This window comes from Miniopterus natalensis, chromosome 18, assembly GCF_054644295.1.
Source record: "Miniopterus natalensis isolate mMinNat1 chromosome 18, mMinNat1.hap1, whole genome shotgun sequence".
NCBI classification, from domain to species: Eukaryota; Metazoa; Chordata; class Mammalia; order Chiroptera; family Miniopteridae; genus Miniopterus; species Miniopterus natalensis.
In genome coordinates, this window is record NC_142098.1 from 35,189,403 (window position 1) to 35,207,152 (window position 17,750).

The window sequence follows — 17,750 nt, forward strand, 5'->3', positions numbered from 1 at the left end:
ACGACGAGGCCATCAGGGTAATTTTTGGGAAACTAGTTGTTTTGTCCACTCATATGTATCCTAGAGACCTCAGGACTAGTAGCAGGTGCTTTCTTTGCAGGGTGGTGCTGGCATTTGAGTCAGGCTCGTGAAGGGGCAGCCCCCAGTCTGGCCGAGGTGAGGGGCGGATCGCCAAAGGGGTTGTTAGTCAAGATGGCGTTGGCTGCTGGTGCGGCTCGAATCTGGGGACCCAGTCGAGGCTTGGGCCCGGCTGGCCTTCAGCTCCTGCGGCGGCTTGGGACTCGGGGGCTGGCTATATCTGTGAGTATCTTGAGGCACCTGGGAGTTTTTCCCGGAGGGGAATAGGGGTGTCAACGCTGTCTTCAGAATGTGGGACCCCTGCAGGGAGTGAAGGAAGGGCTGTCACAGAAGGGACAAGTGTTGGGAAGACCACTTGGAGAGGACACTCAGGCAGAACTTCCACTTCCTTAGGAGAGGAAAAGTGAGGCAGCTCCTTTGGGGTCCCCGAGAGACAGAGACAGCTTGGAGAGAGTGAGGGGGTTTCTCATTAGTTGCCATCCCTCCCCAGGGGAGTGATGGCCGCTTGGAGGGACCTGGGAAGAAGCGAGACCTCTGCCTCAGGGGTTGGGGAGTGAAACAGCCTTATTAAGACGAAAGACTTTCTTGTTGGTAAAGACCCCTCCCCTTCAAAGAGAAAAGAGATCAGATCTCCCGTTACGGGCTTATTAAAATAGTGCCCCGTACTTCTTTGCTCTTTTGCTGCAGTTCTGATTTTAAGATGACTTGCATAAAAATGTCTTTTGATCCTGTGTCCCCTAATCAAATGCCAGGGCAGGGACCATGTCATCTCCTCACACTACAGAGGAGATGATCCATTAAATATTTGTTGAATTAATGGGAGGAGGAGAAGAAGAAAAGAGGCCGACAGAAGCACTTTGCCACATTTCTTAGAAACAGAAATCTTATCGGAAGCCCCCGTGGGCTGCAGTAGGCTCTGAACTAAAATCTCACAATAAGAGAGTGGTTATTTAGAAGGTTATGAAGCTCGATCACGTTAATTCATACCCCTAAACTGCCGCTTTCCAGCTTTGTAGCCTTGGGCAGGGACCTGCTGCTCTCTGCACCTAATTTCCCCCTCTGTAAAATGCTAGCAGTGGCACCTCATAGGGTTGTTGGGAAAATTAAATATGTAGAATGCTAAGAACTGGACCTGGCATATGATTAAGGGCAGTAGGAATGTTGGCTGCTTTTGAAAGTGAGGGTGGAGGGAAGGGAGGGAGAAGAAAGGTGACTTTGGGAGGGAAACCTGTCAAGAACTTGTGGGATTGGGCTTGACCCTCTGACCCTCCAGTCCAGAAGGAAGGGAAGCTAGAAGCTGTGGGAAGAAGCTCTAGATGTGAGGAGAAACTGGAGGAGGGTGAAGAGGATGGGCCAGGGGTGGGTCACTGTCACTTTTTTTTTTTTGAGCAATCAGATCCTTCATAGCTGATCTCAGTTCCAGGAGCCCATTGGCTGGACCAGTGGGGCGGGAGGTGGGCAGAACTGGGGCAGGTGTAGGGAAAGGTCATTTGTGACTGATTAAATCAGCTTCCTTCTGGTTCAGTCTCCCTGACGCCCTTCCCTCTTGACTTCCCTCCTTCATTTTGGGGGTAGGAGTTGGGGAAAGGAGGAGGTCTTCCAGAATCCTTCTTTTTATGTACGTATATTTAAAAACTTATGTATTTTTGGAGTCTTGGTTTTTCTTCTCCACTTTTATTTCTCCTACTTGTCCTTTCTAAAATTAAAAATGCTACTTTTTTTTAATCCTCACCCAAGGATATTTTTTTCCATTGATTATTAAAGGGGGAGAGGGGAGAGAGAGAGAGAAACATTGATGTGGGAGTGACATCCCACACGCTCCCAGACCAGACTGGGGATCGAACCTGTAACCCAAGTACATGTCCCTTGACAAGGAATTGAACCTGCTACTCTTCCATGCGTGGGCCAGTGCTCTAACCACTGAGAACACTGGCCAGGGCAATATTTTTTTAAATTTTTTTTTTAATGGAGGGAAAGAGTAGTAGCATTTAGTCAACGAAGATTTTAGGTCAGAGCTGTCCTAGAACTTCTTGTGATGATGAAAGTGTTCTATATCTGGGCTGTCCAGTACAGTAGCTACCAACCACATGTGGCTACTGAGCACTCGCAATGTGGCCAGTTCCACTGAGGAACTGAAATTTTCACTGTACAGATAGTTTCCAACTTATGATGGTCTGACTTACAATATTTCTATTTTACAATGGAGTGAAAGTGATACACATTCATTAGAAACCTTACTTTGAATTTTGATCTTTTCCCGGGTTAGCAGTATGTGGTTGTGCTGGACAGAGGCAGCAGGTTACAGCTCTCAGTCAGCCACACGATCACGAGGGCAAACAACCACAGAGTACTATGTGACCAGCGTATTTTGGATATTGTGTTTTGTGTTTTGACGTCCCGTTATGTCTACAAAAAAGCTTTTTTTTGTAGGTTGATGCTAAGCCACTGAGCCATGCTGGCTGGGCTTTATTTAATTTTAATGAATTTAAATTGAAATAGCCACAGGTGGCTGCTGACTGCTGTATTGGATGGTGCAGTTTTACCTGATCAAGGTGAAGCCAGGAGGTAGTGCCTTGGGAGAAGGTTGGGAGGCTGTATTGTAGCAGACAGGTTGGGTTGTTGGGGCAGGCGGGGCACCCTTCTCCCTGCCTGCTTGCCCTTCCTTTCACTTGGGAGACGTTTGCCTGACTCTGCCTCCCTTCCTGTCCCCTCAGTTGCAGGCAGATATGTTAGTGCTCAGGGAGAAGAGGAGGAAGGAAACCTTGATTGTCAAGGTGTCCTGAGTCGGTTTCTCAGCCTCCACCCCAAGAAGCAAGTGGGTCCTTGGCCAAGTCACTTCACTTCTCTGAGCTTAGCAAGTGGGTAACTGGAGTCCCTGCCCTGTTGGAAATCAGGGAGCACCTAGAGCTTGGTCTGTGCAAATTCGCAGTAATGTTATTTCTCTGATCCAGCTGTTGGGCAGCCTTACCAAGGGTGCCAGTGTCCTGTCCAGTGTCCAAGTGGTTGGTGTCCAGTGTGTATTGTGGGATGAATGGAGATGGATATTACTGATCTCCTAACTGTATGTGTCCATCTCCCTCTTGGCTTGTGTCTTAAGGAACCCAGCCGCTTTCATTTTATGAAGCACTTTATAATCTACAGTGCCCACTCACTCATTATTTAATATAGCCATACTGCAAGGTACCTACTGGTAGTTTTCTCTCATCACAGGTGAAGAAACTGATGCTCAGAGAGGTGAGGTCTGAACTTGGAGCTCTGGAGTCCAAAGCCCAGTTTCTTTTCATAATACCAGGCTTCCAGGAGGAGAGTATTAGGGCTTTGGTTTAGGTCTTGCAGCATTCTGTTTAGTCCAATCTTGACTTGTATCACCAGCCTCTGCCCAGGCTGGCTGGTGGGAAGCTGGGTGACAGGGCTCGCCTTTCCCTCCCTCCCTCAGCTCCACTGGCCATTTTCCCCCTCTTTGGATCAGCCCCTGCTACCTGGAGGTCTTTGTGGGGATATGGTTCTTTAGATGTCAGCTGACATGCCACATCCTCAGAGAAGCTTTCCCAACATCAACACCAGTCTCCATCTGTAAAATAGGGACCACAGTTGTACTCCTTCAGAGAGATGTGAGGATGAAAGGAAATGGTTTTGATGAAGCACTTATCATGTGTACTTTGCGCTCAGTAAGGGCTCAAGAAATGGCTACTGTTTCTCTCCAGAGACAGTGAATCTGGGGTGGCCATGACTGATGCTGGGGAAGGATGGCCTCCCTCAGGGCTCCACACCTCCAGTGCCTGGGAGACCATATCACTGCTCAAGCCCTCTGGTCCCCGGATCTACGAAGCCAGAAAAAGCCTGCTTAATCACGCTCCCTGGCCTCCCTGGCCAGCTCTCCCAGGAGGCGAGGTCTCTGATGAGGCTGCTGACATTTCTGAGCTGGAAGCAAAGCCAGGTCTCAGCACTGGGCTGTTTGAGGGCACAGTGCCTCAGACCCCAGGAGGGAGTGGCTTTGGGTGGCCTTAGTATCCTACATACAGAGGACTCAGTTAACTGGTTTATCTGCTGTGCCTCATGGCTGGACCCCACCTTTCTTACCAGCCTCCCCAGACAGTAGTGGTCAGGCTGCCTCGCTTCGTATGCTGACATTACCACTCATGATCTCTGTGGCCTTGGACTAGTCAACCCCTCTGAACCTCAGGGCCACCTCTGTGTTACTGTAGTGTGATAACAGCACCTGCCTCACGGGGCTGCTGTGTGGGTCCAGTGAGCACACAGGCAAAAAGAAAGTGCATTGTGTGGCGCCCAGCACCACGCTAGTCAGCTATTAGTGTGCTACAGCCGTAGTGGTCTCCAGCGTGCCAGGGTGCCAGGCTTTCTTCTCTTGCCCCAGAGCCTTTGTTGTTTCCAGGGACTGAAGTGTTCTTCCCCCAGCCTTTGCCTGGCTCGCCTCTGCTGGTCCAGCAGGTCTCAGCTTCATCTGATGCTGGTAGTGAAAGGCTCTCCCAGAGCCGTGGCAAGGCTTTATACCCATCTCACTACCCTGCGTGTGGAGTAGCAGTTCTTAATTTCTCCACAAGGGGGCGCAGAGTCAGGGCGACTGTCTCCTGCCCAGGATGACATAGCTGGAAACGGACAAAGTCAGGATCTCAACACCGGCAGTTTAACTCTAGTGTCTCTCATCCTACCCCGCACTGTGTTAACCACGAAGCTATCCCGACTCCTCTGAGCTCGCCCTTCTTTATTGTAACTCATGTGTTCAGTGTCTGTCATCCACCTCCAGCCCTCAGTTCAGGCCTGACTTAGAACAAGTATTCAGTTATCTACCGGTTTGACAATAATTGTCAAATACACTAGTTAGCTACTCGTGTGTATTGCGTGTTCAGTATGTGCCAGGCACTGGGCTGAGCACTCTACACACATTTACTCATTAATCCTCATGACCACCCATGAGCTAGGTACTCATACTGTCCTCTGTTTATGCATGAGGAAACTAGGCTCAGGGAGCTTTAGTTACACAGCCAGGGGACAGCAGTTTGCTCAAGTCCATGCCCTTAACCTTGGTGCCATGAGGATTGACTCCATGAGGGGCCACCCCAACACTGACCTACTGGGCAGACCAGACCATCCAGAACAGGCTTTCCTGTTTCCTGTGTGGTGTGAGAGGATGTGGCTTCAAGGCTCTGTGTAAATGCATGTAACCTCTGCCACTGTAAGTCCCTGGCCATCAGGACAAACCCACCCCCCTCCCCAAAAACAAAAGAAGAAGTTGGTGGAGCTGCATCCTTCCTCTGCAGGCATTTACCACCCACTCCCACAGTGGAGCATTTCTTCAGGACCAGGCCCTGCTGAGCCCTTCACAGAACTCACTGAATCAACACAGTAACCCTGGGGTGGCACAGCCCAGGCTCAACACCAGTGTGTGGGGTGTGCCATGGTGTCCTTACAGTAGCTCCCAGTCTTCAGGGACAGAGTCCTGTCCTGACACCTTGGCTTGTTCTGAGCCCTGAGATCCTATGGTCCTGACCCCTGCCAGCCTCTGGACTACCCTCTTAAAGGCCCTGCACAGATCACAGCCCTCGTTCCATCTGTGTCTCCCCTGGGCCACAGTCCTCTGGAGTGTCTGCCAGGACCATGGTCTGGCATCACAATCAAGTTTGAGGTGCAGCTAGCCCTTCTCCCCAACTCCTCTTTTCCCCACCTTCCTCCTGAGGTGCCAGTCATTTCCCCTTTTCCCATTTCCTAACCTTCTAGATGTTTTTTCCCTCATACCAGTTTTCATAGCATATCCCACACCTGTACTGAACTCTTTGTGTGCCTTATCTTAGGAACTTTTCCCAGAAGCCTGCTGTAGCCTTTTTACAAAGGGAGAAATTCAAAGACACACAGTGAGCTAAGAAATTGGAACCCAGGTCAGTGGGGCTCCAAAGCCAGTGAATGTAGCCACTTATCCATCCGTTTGTTCAGTAATTGCCTCTGGAGTGTCCACTCTGTAACCAACCTGGCCATGACCTTTGCTTTCGGGGAGCTTGTGATGTGTGTGGGGGACAGACATAACACAAAAGGACCCTGTAGGTGGACAGAAAGGTCGGGCCGTGTGAGAGCTCAGAGGGGGAAGCACAGTCTGCAGAGTTTGGTCTGCAGAGTTTAGCTGCTTCCCTCGCAGGCAGAGGGGAAGTCTGCTGTGATGTCGAGCCTGGACCTGCCCTGCTGTTGGGAGTGTAATTTCCTGTATTTCCTCACAACTATAATGGCAGGTAAACGCACACATGTTCATGCTCCCCCCTGGAACCTTGGATGGCTTCTTCGCTGCAATTAAAGGAGAGACGGAGGGGGAATACACTCGAGCCGCATGCGTGAGGTCCAGCTCATGGCAAACCCAGTCATTCTTCTTCAGTTCCTGTTGGAAGTGAGGCCACCATTCTGAGCTAAGAGGGATCTGGCGACCAGTGGAAAGCACAGATGTAGATGTGTGGCAGCCAGGCCAACGATCGCAGTTGGATTAGGAGCATGGTTTTTGGGGTCTGAATGTTAGCCTGGCCCAGGTTTGAAGCCAGTCCTTATTTATTTAGCTTTAGCTCTGTGGATCAGGGCAGGTTCTTTTTTCTCCCTGAACCATGTTTTCTCATCTACTCAAGGGTAGTATTAAGATTATGTGTGCAGAGTTGAGCCTGGCACCCAGCAAGTGCTTAATCAAGGGGAGCTGTTGCCATACTTGACCAGTTCAAGGTTAGCTCAAGAGCTAGAAATGGAATTGGTTCATATCTTTTCACACACGTAGGCTTCTTATGGGCTTTCCCAGCCAGGCCTTTGATCTGAGCAGGTGTGATGCTCCTTGCAGAACTACTCCAGCCACTCCGAGCTCCTTCCAGGTTCCACAGGGGGCACGCTACTCCTCACATTTTGCCTTTAGCTCTGTTCCCCTGGTATCAAATGCCCTTTCCCTGACTCATAGATGTCCTTCAGGCCTCAGTTCTCATGTCCCTTCCTCAGGGAAGCCTGCCCCTCTTTCCACTCTGCTGTGCAGATCCCCATGGCTTCTAGGAGAATGTGACTCACCTTCATCGGTACTTGGTCAGCATCTGTCTTCCATGCTGGGTCCCCAGGGAATGAAGCAGGTGCTCAAACATTTGTTGAGTGAGTCAGGCTGGGCTTGTGGGGGGAGTTAGGCCTGGCATGGGGAGGGCACTGATGTGTGTGGAGCAGCTTGCCAGGTTATGGGGGAAGAGGTAGGGAACAGAGGAGAGCAGTGGTAGAAAGGATAACCAACTTTTTTTGAGTGTTTACTGTGTGACTTATAAGTGCTCTGCTAACATTTTCTACAAGTGATCTCATTTTAGCCTTGCAGTGTTTCCATGAGGTGCTCTCCATTTTACAGATGAGAAAGGACCGACTTGGAAAAGGGAAGTCACTTTTTCCCATGGTCACCCAGCAAGAGATTTGAACCCAGGCAGGCTGACTCTTAAGAACTCAGACTTAGCTCTATTCCAGGTGGCCTCCCTGGTAGATAGAGGGGTCAGTAAAGAACTCCTCTGGCTGACTTGAGGGCACCATGCAGGGGTGTTTGTGCCTGTGGTAGCCATGGGTGATTGAAACTGGGGGGTCTCTGTGGCCAGACTGGGGAGGCCCTGAATGCTGGGAGGAAGAGTTTGGGCCTCTGATAATAATAATAGCTGCCAGTTCTTGAGCTGCCTGCCACTTTATTGAGTCATTTAATCTTTACAACAACCCTGTGGGATAGATGTTGGATGAGGAACTAAGATATAAAGATGGTCTAGTAACTTGCCTGAGGTTACGCAGCAGGGAAGTGGTGGAGCTGGAATTCACACCATGTGTGTCAGGCCCCAGAGTCCTCCTGAGCCACCTAGGGCATACCGCCTGTCCCAATGGGGTTGAGCCAGTGGAACCTGGGTGCTGCTCCTGACTCAGGTGTCCTCAATTCCCTCCAAGCACCCCCAGAGGCAGCAGCAGCACTTCTCATCCCTGGATGACAAGCCGCAATTCCCGGGGGCCTCAGCGGAGTTCATAGACAAGCTGGAATTCATGCAGCCCAATGTCATCTCTGGGATCCCCATCTACCGTGTCATGGATCGGCAGGGCCAGATCATCAACCCCAGCGAGGATCCCCAGGTGAGAGATCGCCTCCCCTACCCCCTGTCTCCCATGCCCAGACCCCTTGCACATGTCCTCTCTGGTTCCAGTGGCCCCATGTCTCTGTTCTTCCATCTGCAGCTGCCGCAGGAGAAGGTGCTCAAGTTCTATAAGAGCATGACGCTGCTGAACACCATGGACCGTATCCTTTACGAGTCCCAGCGGCAGGTGCGTGGGGACAGGCTGAGGAGGGGAGCTTGGAATCACTAGAGGTCCCCCTACCTCTTGTGTGTCAAAAGACAGCTCCCAAGGAGGAGAAAGTGGAATGGTGATCCTTTGTCTTGGGATCCTTAGAGTTCTTGGGGTCCTCTTGAGTCTGGAGGGAGAATGGGGGAAGGGCCCTGCCTAGGGGCAAAAGGATGGACCAGATCACTGAAAACACCTACTGTGTGCCAGGCTGGGGGCTTAGCTGTGCAGGGAGAGGGCAGGTAGGAGATGTGAGGCCCCTTCTTCTCCGGTGCTCACAGTCCTGAGAAAAAGGGTGATCCTCGATGTTTCCTGGTATGCCCATGTCAAACATGCTGTGATCCTCAGCGAGCAGAGACCCAGTCAAAGAGGGAAATAGTGACACAAGTAGCTACAAGTCCAGAGGACACAACTGGGCCTGGGGGCTCGAAAGATGTCACCAGACCTGTTTCTCCCTCTGTGTGTCTTCTCTCCTTTGCCTTGGCTTTCTTCCTTCTCAAGCTGTGGTGGGCTCTGGAAGTTCCAGGCTCATGGAGAGGTGGCAGAGAAAGGGTTCAGGGTATGATTGAAGTCCTCTTCTGCTACTTTCTGGCTTTGTGGCCCTGGGAAAACTGCTTACCCTCTCAGTGCTTCAGTTTTCTGGTCTATATGGGGCTGCTGTGAGGATTGATGGTGGCATATGTAATGGTCTTAGGAACAGTGAGCTTGGCATTTAGTCAGCCCATGGTAAATATTAGCTATTATTTGTCATGATCTTACCAGCCTCAAGATAATGAAACCTGCTCCTTAGCAGTGGAAAGTGGTCCCTGATGTTCCAGCAGAAGGCTCGGGCTGATGCTCATTGGCTAGGCTTTGGTCACAGGCCCCTCCCTGAACCAATCCCTGTGATAGGCCAGGCTGGGGCCTTGTACCCAACCTCAGAAACGAAGGGAATAGAGTAGTAGTAGACTGAGAGCGTGGGTCCCAGGGTTCCTGTTAGAAAAGGGGGAAGAATTTGGGCATGCGGGTCCTCAGATGTCACCACCCCTGCTGGGTGAGGGGTGGGGGTGGGCTTGGAAATCAGTATTTGCATCAAGCCCTCAGGTGACTCTGCCATGGTCTAAAGCATGAGGCCCATTGGCCTAGAGGACAGGACTGAGCAGATCAGGCAGGCAGCCTACTCCAGACTCTTGCTCTCAGGAACATTCCGTATGGGCTCTCCAGGTTATGGTAGTGTCCCCACTCTGCCCAGAAACTTCCTTTGGCTCCCATGTCCACAGGCCCTTCCTGCCCATCCTGTCTCTTTTTCCACTGTGGCCTTGGCAGTCCATGCCCCTCTCCACAGCCTCAGTGCCAGGAAAAAACTCTTTTTTTCTCTTCCCACCCTCACACATGCCTGAGCTCCTTCCTGCCCCTGCATTGGCTGCACAGACAGGGACTTTGGAATCCCACAGATGTGGGTCAATCACAACTTTGTGACTTTGGGCAGATGATTTTTCTTGTTTTTGTCTCAGTTTCTTCAGTATATTAAAAAATGGGGGTAATAAGAGAACCCACTGGGTAGGGTTGGGGTAGGAATTCTGTGAGAACCAGCACATAAAGCCCCTTGCCCATTGCCCACAGGAAGCCCTCCATGAGCTCAGCTCAATGAATGAGCCATCAAGGTTCATCCCATTAGGATTACTGTCACCTGCAAGTAACAGACCTCCTCCAGTCCTCCCCCCCTCAAAAAAAATCCTAACCAAAATAGAAGCAGTAGCTTCAACAGATTATAGTTTTTTCTCTTGCATAAAAGAAATCTGGAAACAGATGGTCTGGGCTAGTATGGTGGCACCACAATGTCATTGGATATCCAGTGTTAGCTTCTAGCCTTGAGGCCCCCTCATGAACCTAATGGCTGCTAGGGCTCCCTCCATCACATCTCATTCCAGGCAGGAAGTAGAAGGAAGGTCAGACATGGCACTTATCAGGTATCTCTCACAGCCACCTTTATAGAACTTTCCAGGTAGTCCTAATAATACCTCATATTTCATTGGTCACTCCCAGCTACAAGGGAGAATGGGAAATGTAGTGTTTTAGTCTGGGCAGTTGCTGCCTGCGGTGGAACGAGATCTCTGTTAGCAAAGAGCAAGAAGGGTAGGGTACCGGCTGGCAACCAATGACCTCTGCCAGTAACCCAGGTCCTGTTTCCTCAGGGGACCCCTGTCAGGCTCCTCCCCTCGCCAATCTCACAGCCCTGCCAGGCACTCAGCACCTGGCATCCACCCACTCAGTCGGCTCTGGGAGGTCAATTAACTTTTAATTGGCTCCCCACTTAGAAGAAAGCATTATTCATCTGGTTCCCCCACCAGGACAGAAAGCCAGGCCTGCAGAACACACGAGGACTGTGCAGAGGGCATCCAGCAGGGGCTCGCCTGCGCCCTGCCTGTTTACTTTGCCTGTGGTCCTGGGGAACTCATTTCTCTCTCTGTGGCAGGGGCTCCTCAAATCTCCAACCAGACCTCACCTCTTAGCCCCACATCTACTTGGCTTCTCGCCCTGGTGCCCACACCAGATTCGCCCTCTAACCTTCCTCCCAGACCTGCTCCTTTACTTCCCCTAGGTCGGCTCTTGGTGAGGGGCGCCCCACCATCCCCCCATTTGCCCAAGCTGGAGACCTGCATTTCATTCTGTCTCCTTCCCTCTCGCTGCCCTTCCTCTCTCATTCCCTCTGTCCCTGGGCACTGAGCGGGCGGGTTGGCTTTCATCGTTGCCATTCAAAGATGGCGGCCACGGGTACGGGCTTCAGGGCCTGTGCCAGGCAGGAGGAAAGGCGGGGCAAGGGCTGGCACCAGCTGCAGTGGTCTTCTTTTATCAAGAAGGCAAAAGCGGACTTCCACTTAAGTCTCTAGCTAGAGCTGTGTCCTGTGGCCACCTCTGGCTGCGAGGGAGGCTGGGGACCTAACATTTGGCTTTTCCAGGTTCTGGGATTGGGCACCAGTATAGCCAGCCAGGGGTTTTCTGCCATTCCCTGGTACCCCTGACTACTGCTTTTCTTTTCTTTTCTAAATTTATTTTTAGTTAATCCTCACCCAAGGGTATTTTTTCTATTGACTTTAGAGAGAGTGGAAGGGAGGGAGGGAGGGAGCGGGGAAAGAGAAATAGAGGGAAAGAAAGAAACATCAGTATAAGAGAGACACAGCAATTGATTGCCTCCTACAACCCAGGTACCTGCCCTTGACTGGTAATTGAACCCTCTACCCTTCAGCCCTCTGGCCAATGCTCCAGCCATTAGGCCAGAGCTAATTTAATTTTTAAAAAATTTTATTTTTCAATTACAGTTGATATTCAGTATTATTTTATATTATTTCAGGTGTACAGCATTGTGGTTAGACAATTATATAATTTACAAAGTGAGCCCCCCAATAACTCAAGTACCCCATCACACAGTCCCTCACTCTGGCTCTTGCAGTTCCTCCGTGAAGGGTGAAACCTCGGTGTGGCCTAGCCCAGAGCTGCCTTCAGGAAGTATATGCTGATTAACAGAGCCATCAGAAGGTCAGGATTTGGATGGTTTTCTGTGGTTGCCCAGCATAACTGAGCCGGGGCCTCTGGGCTTCCCTCTACCCCCAGGGCCGGATCTCCTTCTACATGACCAACTATGGTGAGGAGGGGACACATGTGGGCAGTGCAGCAGCCCTGGACAGCACGGACCTGGTGTTTGGCCAGTACCGGGAGGCAGGTACGTTTGCCCATGACCTGGCCCTGCAGAAGCACATGCCAGAGGCCTGGGTCTGTGGTCCCCATCGAGGCAGGTCAGGCCCAGTCCCTTCTGGTGTTAAGATGCGACCCACATTAGTTACTTCATGTGCTCTTCGAGGGGCGGCATGATGCTAGGGAGATCCAAGGAGCTGGAGAAAGGGCTTTCCAAGCAAGAAAGAGCCATGTCAGATATAGGAGTTTGGAGGGGACTGGCTTCCCCTCTGTGGAGGCCAAGCACTGTTGTGATGAAGAGCCTGTGCTCCTAACTGGTCCATGGCTACCAGTTGTCAGATTTGGGGCAAGTTGCTTCCCTTCTCTGAGCATCAGTTTTCTCATCTCCAAAATCAAGATGATGATGACCCGGCCAGTGTGGTTCAGTGGTGGAGTGTCAACCCAGGAACCAGGAGGTTGAGGTTTAGACTCGATCCCCAGTAGGGGGCGTGCAGGAGGCAGCCAATGGATGATGTTTCTCTATCATCAATGTTTCTACCTCTATCCCTCTCCCTTCCCCTCTCTCTGAATATCAATAGAAACATTAAAAAAGAATAAGATGATGATGGTATTGAGGGTAGGCCTAGCTGCAGGCGGGGCACATACTGTGGGACCCCTGTCCACACAGTGTGGGCTCTGCTGGCCTCTCTCCAGGCGCTGCAGCCTTCAGAGAGCAGAAGCAAATGGGAAGGCTTGGCCAGGGAGCTGGCTCACTTCTAAGTGAATGAGTACAGGGAAGGAAGGATCGAAAGTGAGGACTGAAAAAAATCAGTGTGCATAAAAGAGTGATTAAGGTCAAGGAGTTAGCCCAGGGAGCTGAGGGGGGTGGTTCCAGGCTAGTTGTTGGTATGGGGACCCTATAAGGGAGCCTCCCTCTGGGGGTAACAGGGAGGCAGATCTTGAGCTTTCCTCTTAGGTACTTCATGATTGTGGGCAAGTTAATTAACGGCTCCTTAGCGTATTGTGTATAATGAGAGATGGTGGATCTTCTTAACATGGTTGTTGAGGGGTTTCATGGGACAGATGACACAAAGCCATTAGTACAGGGCCTGGTGTGGGGTAAGCATTCAGTGTCAGAGGTGATGTGGTGACCGGAGCCGCACAGGGTTGGTCTGCCCCTCCTGGACCCCCCTCCCCACTAACTGCTGCCCCCTCCCCACTCAGGTGTGCTGATGTATCGGGACTTCCCCCTGGAACAGTTCATGAACCAGTGCTACGGCAACGTGAACGACCTGGGCAAGGGGCGCCAGATGCCTGTCCACTATGGCTGCAAGGAGCGTCACTTCGTCACCATCTCCTCTCCACTGGCCACACAGATTCCTCAGGGTGAGGATGCGTGTCCTAGGCCTGGAACACCCAACCAATGGTGTACCCCTGCACAGGCCCCAGACCTTTTCCATCCCAGCAGAACTTTTTGGTTGGTGACAGTCAGCCAGCACTGGCCTGGCCTCAGACTTTCAAGACCCCTCCTGTCTGGAACCCTTCAGAGGTTGGCTGTGGTGGCGTCCTCACCCGTTTGGCAGGCTTGAGCCAGCATGACCACACTCTTGGGTTCCAAAACTTGAGCCCACCTCATTTGTCTGTGCACAAACATAACCAACTGCGTGTGACTGAGCGTGTGCTAGGTTCCTTACAGGTCATCTGGCAGGTAGTGAAAAAATGACTCATGGGCTGTGTAGCTCTAGAGCCTGGGTTTTCGACCTCGACCTTGCTCTGCCACAGTCCTCGGAGTCAGCTCCCCTAAAGCGTACTCTGGAAGTCTGCAGCTCTTGGAGAGGGGATCGCTTCTGTTAAAGGCATCTGCTTGGGAAGTAGGCTCACCAGGGCTGGGCCTCCTGCCCGCACAGCAGGGGAACATGGAAGGGGACCTCCCTCCCTGCCTTCTGGAGCCTGCCCTTGGTTGAGGGTCAGTCTGGCTTCAGCTCTCTCTGCTCAGGGCAGCCCAGATACATGAGTTGCTGTGTCTACAGAGTTTTAGCAGAGTGCCTGGCACGTTGGAGGACCCCATGCCTGTTCACTCATAGCGTTGTTTGGAAACAAGTAGTGAGCCGTTCATGCCTGAGGTGGGAGGTGAGCAGGACAGCCTTCTAGGTGGAGGTGACATTTTTGCTGAAGGTAGGTAGGATTTCCATAATGTGGGACCCTGGCCCTCACCTTCCTTTTGAGTGACCATTAATTCACTCAGTTGCAAATGTATGGAGTCCCCACTATGTGGGTGCCATTCTAGGTGCAGTGAACAAGAGACAGACACAACCCTCTGCCCTGCTGGTGCTGGTGTGGGATAGGGAGATGGACAGTAAACAAGGTGAAGTGACCCGTGGAGCATGTCAGGGTTTGATAGGTCCCATGGGGAAATGAAGCTGGGAGGGAGTGGTGTGTAACAGGGAAGGTGGGTGGCATCACTAGGTCACGTTTTGGGGGGGAGGGGGAGAAAGCGGGGATCTTGAGGCGGGGCCTGCCTGACATGTTTGAGGTGCAGGGAGGAGCACAGTGTGGTAGCAGTGGATGGGGGTAAGGGGTGTCAGGGAGGTATGGGAAGGTGCAGATCTGCGGGGCCTCAGGGCCTTTGACTTTAAGCCACAGTGGAATGGGCACCATGAGGCCGTGGGGGAGGAGTGGTCAGCTGTGCAATGACTTGGCCTGGCTCACAATTGAACAGTCCTCTGGCTGCCCTGAAAGTAATAGGAGGGGCCTAGGTTGGGCCACTGAGGTGAAGGAAATGGGGAGAAGGGGTCAGATTCTGGCTCTGTTTTGAAGGTGGAGTAAGCATGGGGATGACAGAGAGTTAGGAATCAAAGACGGAGCTGACATTTTGGGCCTGAAGAGTTGAAAGGATGAAGCTGCTGTCAGCTGAGGGGTAGGTTTGGGGGGACAGTCAGGTTATTAGGTGTTTTTTTTTTCTTTTTTTAAAATGTTTTTATTGGTTTTTAGAGAGAGAGGAAGGGAGAGGGAGAGACAGAGAAACACTGATGTGAGGGAAACATCGATCAGTTGCCTCCTGTATGCATCCAACCAGGGATTGAGCCTGCAACCTGGGCATGTACCCTGACTGGGAATCACACAGGTGACCTTTTGGTGCACTGGACGATGCTCAGCCAACTGAGCCACACTGGCCAGGGCCAATATCAGGTGTTTTCTTTCCCCTTGGAGCCTGGTGACAGCCAGCCTGAACTCTGGAGCCTGGGATGAGGGTGATGGGGGTGAGTGTGAGAGGGAGAGACGAGTGTGCGTGGGGCTCTGCTCCTGCTTACCACCCTCTCACTGCCTGCAGCGGTGGGGGCAGCCTACGCGGCCAAGCGGGCCAATGCCAACAGGATCGTCATCTGTTACTTCGGTGAGGGGGCAGCCAGCGAGGGGGATGCCCATGCCGGCTTCAACTTTGCTGCCACCCTTGAGTGCCCCATCATCTTCTTCTGCCGGAACAATGGCTATGCCATCTCCACACCCACCTCCGAGCAGTACCGTGGGGACGGCATCGGTATGGGCCTGCGTTGTCTCCTCTTTCCCCTCCTGTTCCCTTCCTGCGGTGTCCGGCACGAGGGAGGTCGCAGGAGACAGTGAACGGAGCGCTGCTCTGTTTGCTTTCTTCTCCCATTTCCTTCCCTCTCCCGTTCCCTGCTCATTGTCCTCCCTGAGCCACGGGGTCTGAGCTGCCTCTCTGTCCCCACAGCGGCTCGAGGCCCTGGGTACGGCATCTTGTCGATCCGCGTGGATGGCAATGACGTGTTCGCCGTGTATAACGCCACCAAGGAGGCCCGGAGGCGGGCCGTGGCAGAGAACCAGCCCTTCCTCATTGAGGCCATGACCTATAGGTGCCTGCCTCCCATTCTCCCACCAGCCTGGACAGCCACCACCTTTACCATCTTCCCCACATCCATCACTGGGGTCCCCAAAACTTGACCCCATCACCCCATGTTGTATTCCCTTCCTTGCCTTGAGCAGGATCGGGCACCACAGCACCAGTGACGACAGCTCGGCATACCGCTCCGTGGATGAGGTCAATTACTGGGACAAGCAGGACCACCCCATCTCCCGGCTGAGGCACTACATGCAGAGCCGGGGCTGGTGGGACGAGGAGCAGGAGAAGGCCTGGAGGAAGCAGTCCCGGAAGAAGGTGAGTGGCTCCCTCTGTTGGAAACCGATGCCCCAGGGGTGTGTCTGGGGGTGCATCGTGGGGAACCCTGGAAGGATGGAGACTGGGATTTGGGGGACATTGAACTGGGAGACTTGGGGATCTCCCCAGTGATATCTGGTAAGTGTGGCCTGTGGAGCCAGGCTGCTTGGGCACATGCTCCTTGGCCATGTCCTTGGCATGATGTCTGCCCTCTGCTCTTTCATCTCTGAAGAGGGATCCTGGGGTACCTGCATCAGAAGGTTGGGGATGAGGTGACTTAATCCGCATGTGGTGTAAGTGTGCCACCCACAGCCAGCCCGTTGCCCTCCCTGGCCCTGGTCATTAGGAGCCAGAGGCAGTTGCAGACCAGAGGTAAGGGCAGATCCTGGCATCAGGTAGCAGTATGTCCAGATCTGCCCCTGACTACATTATCATGGGCAAGTCTCTTCTCTGAGCCTTGGTTTCCTCATCTCTAAGCTGCCTGCTTTTTAGGGCTGCTGAGTCTGACACCATTCCATAGGCTTAGGTCAGTGCCTGGTTCTGCGAAAGATGGAGGTGCTGGGATTGGGGTGTTGATGGGGATGTGAACTGTATCACCACGGTGATGGTGATCGTCTTCGTTGTCCAGTTGGGAACACAAAGGATCGGGGTTAACGCCTCACCGAGGTCCTACAGGTAAGAGGCAGGGCCCTGGACAGGAGGCCAGCTACCTGCCTACCGTCCCATGTCCCCCAGGTGATGGAGGCCTTTGAGCAGGCCGAGCGGAAGCTGAAGCCCAGTCCCAGCCTGCTCTTCTCGGATGTGTATCAGGAGATGCCTGCCCAGCTCCGCAAGCAACAGGAGTCCCTGGCCCGTCACCTCCAGACCTATGGCGAGCACTACCCCCTGGACCACTTCGAGAAGTGAGGCCTGCTCGCCCCACCCCACCCATCTCAGGTACCCTGAGAGGCAGTTCCTGACTGAGGAGTGGAGGGAGCTGGCAGGACACCACCCCCTTCCCCAGCCAGCACCCTCCAAGATACTCGGGACATGGCAGGGCTGAGATGGTAAGGGCAGGGTTTCCGCTCACCATCCCTGCTCCTCTAGGCTGTTACATTGTGGGGGGCCCTCTCAGCCCCCACATTGACATTGGTTACAGTGCCTTCTCCCAGGGGCTAGATGGAGGTGCCTTCAGGACTGGAAGCGCTCCGGACTGGGGACAGGCATGGCAGGTTAGCCTGTGGAACTTTCTCAAAGCAAGAGGTGGTCAGCAAGCAGTGAATAAACTGTGTGTCTCTACCGTTGGCTCTCTGCCACTTTTGGTTCTGTTTCCTGGAGTTTTGGGAGGGGAGGAGAGTCCTGCATGACTGGTTTGGGACCCTGCCCCTTCAGTTAGATGATTAGATGATTAAGGCCAAGGCCGTTGAGATGCTTACTTCCCCTGGAAACTTACGCAAACTGGAGGGCCAGCTTTAGCAGACAGAGTGGGGTGGGGTGTTCCAGAGTTGGACTCCTGCTCTCCCATGGAGTGAAGCAAACCTGGTGTCCA

At 52.6% G+C, this 17,750-nt stretch overlaps 1 protein-coding gene across 1 annotated transcript; it reads left to right on the forward strand.

The window, feature by feature from the left end:
- Positions 1–189: 189 nt before the first annotated feature.
- BCKDHA (branched chain keto acid dehydrogenase E1 subunit alpha) lies at positions 190–17,505 on the forward strand. Its single transcript, XM_016209239.2, has 9 exons — positions 190–300; positions 8,011–8,190; positions 8,293–8,379; positions 11,989–12,097; positions 13,273–13,434; positions 15,380–15,586; positions 15,779–15,920; positions 16,051–16,222; positions 16,958–17,505. The coding sequence occupies exons 1-9, from the start codon at positions 193–195 to the stop codon at positions 17,126–17,128; spliced, it is 1,338 nt and encodes a 445-aa protein (XP_016064725.1). The 5' UTR covers positions 190–192; the 3' UTR covers positions 17,129–17,505.
- Positions 17,506–17,750: the final 245 nt, after the last annotated feature.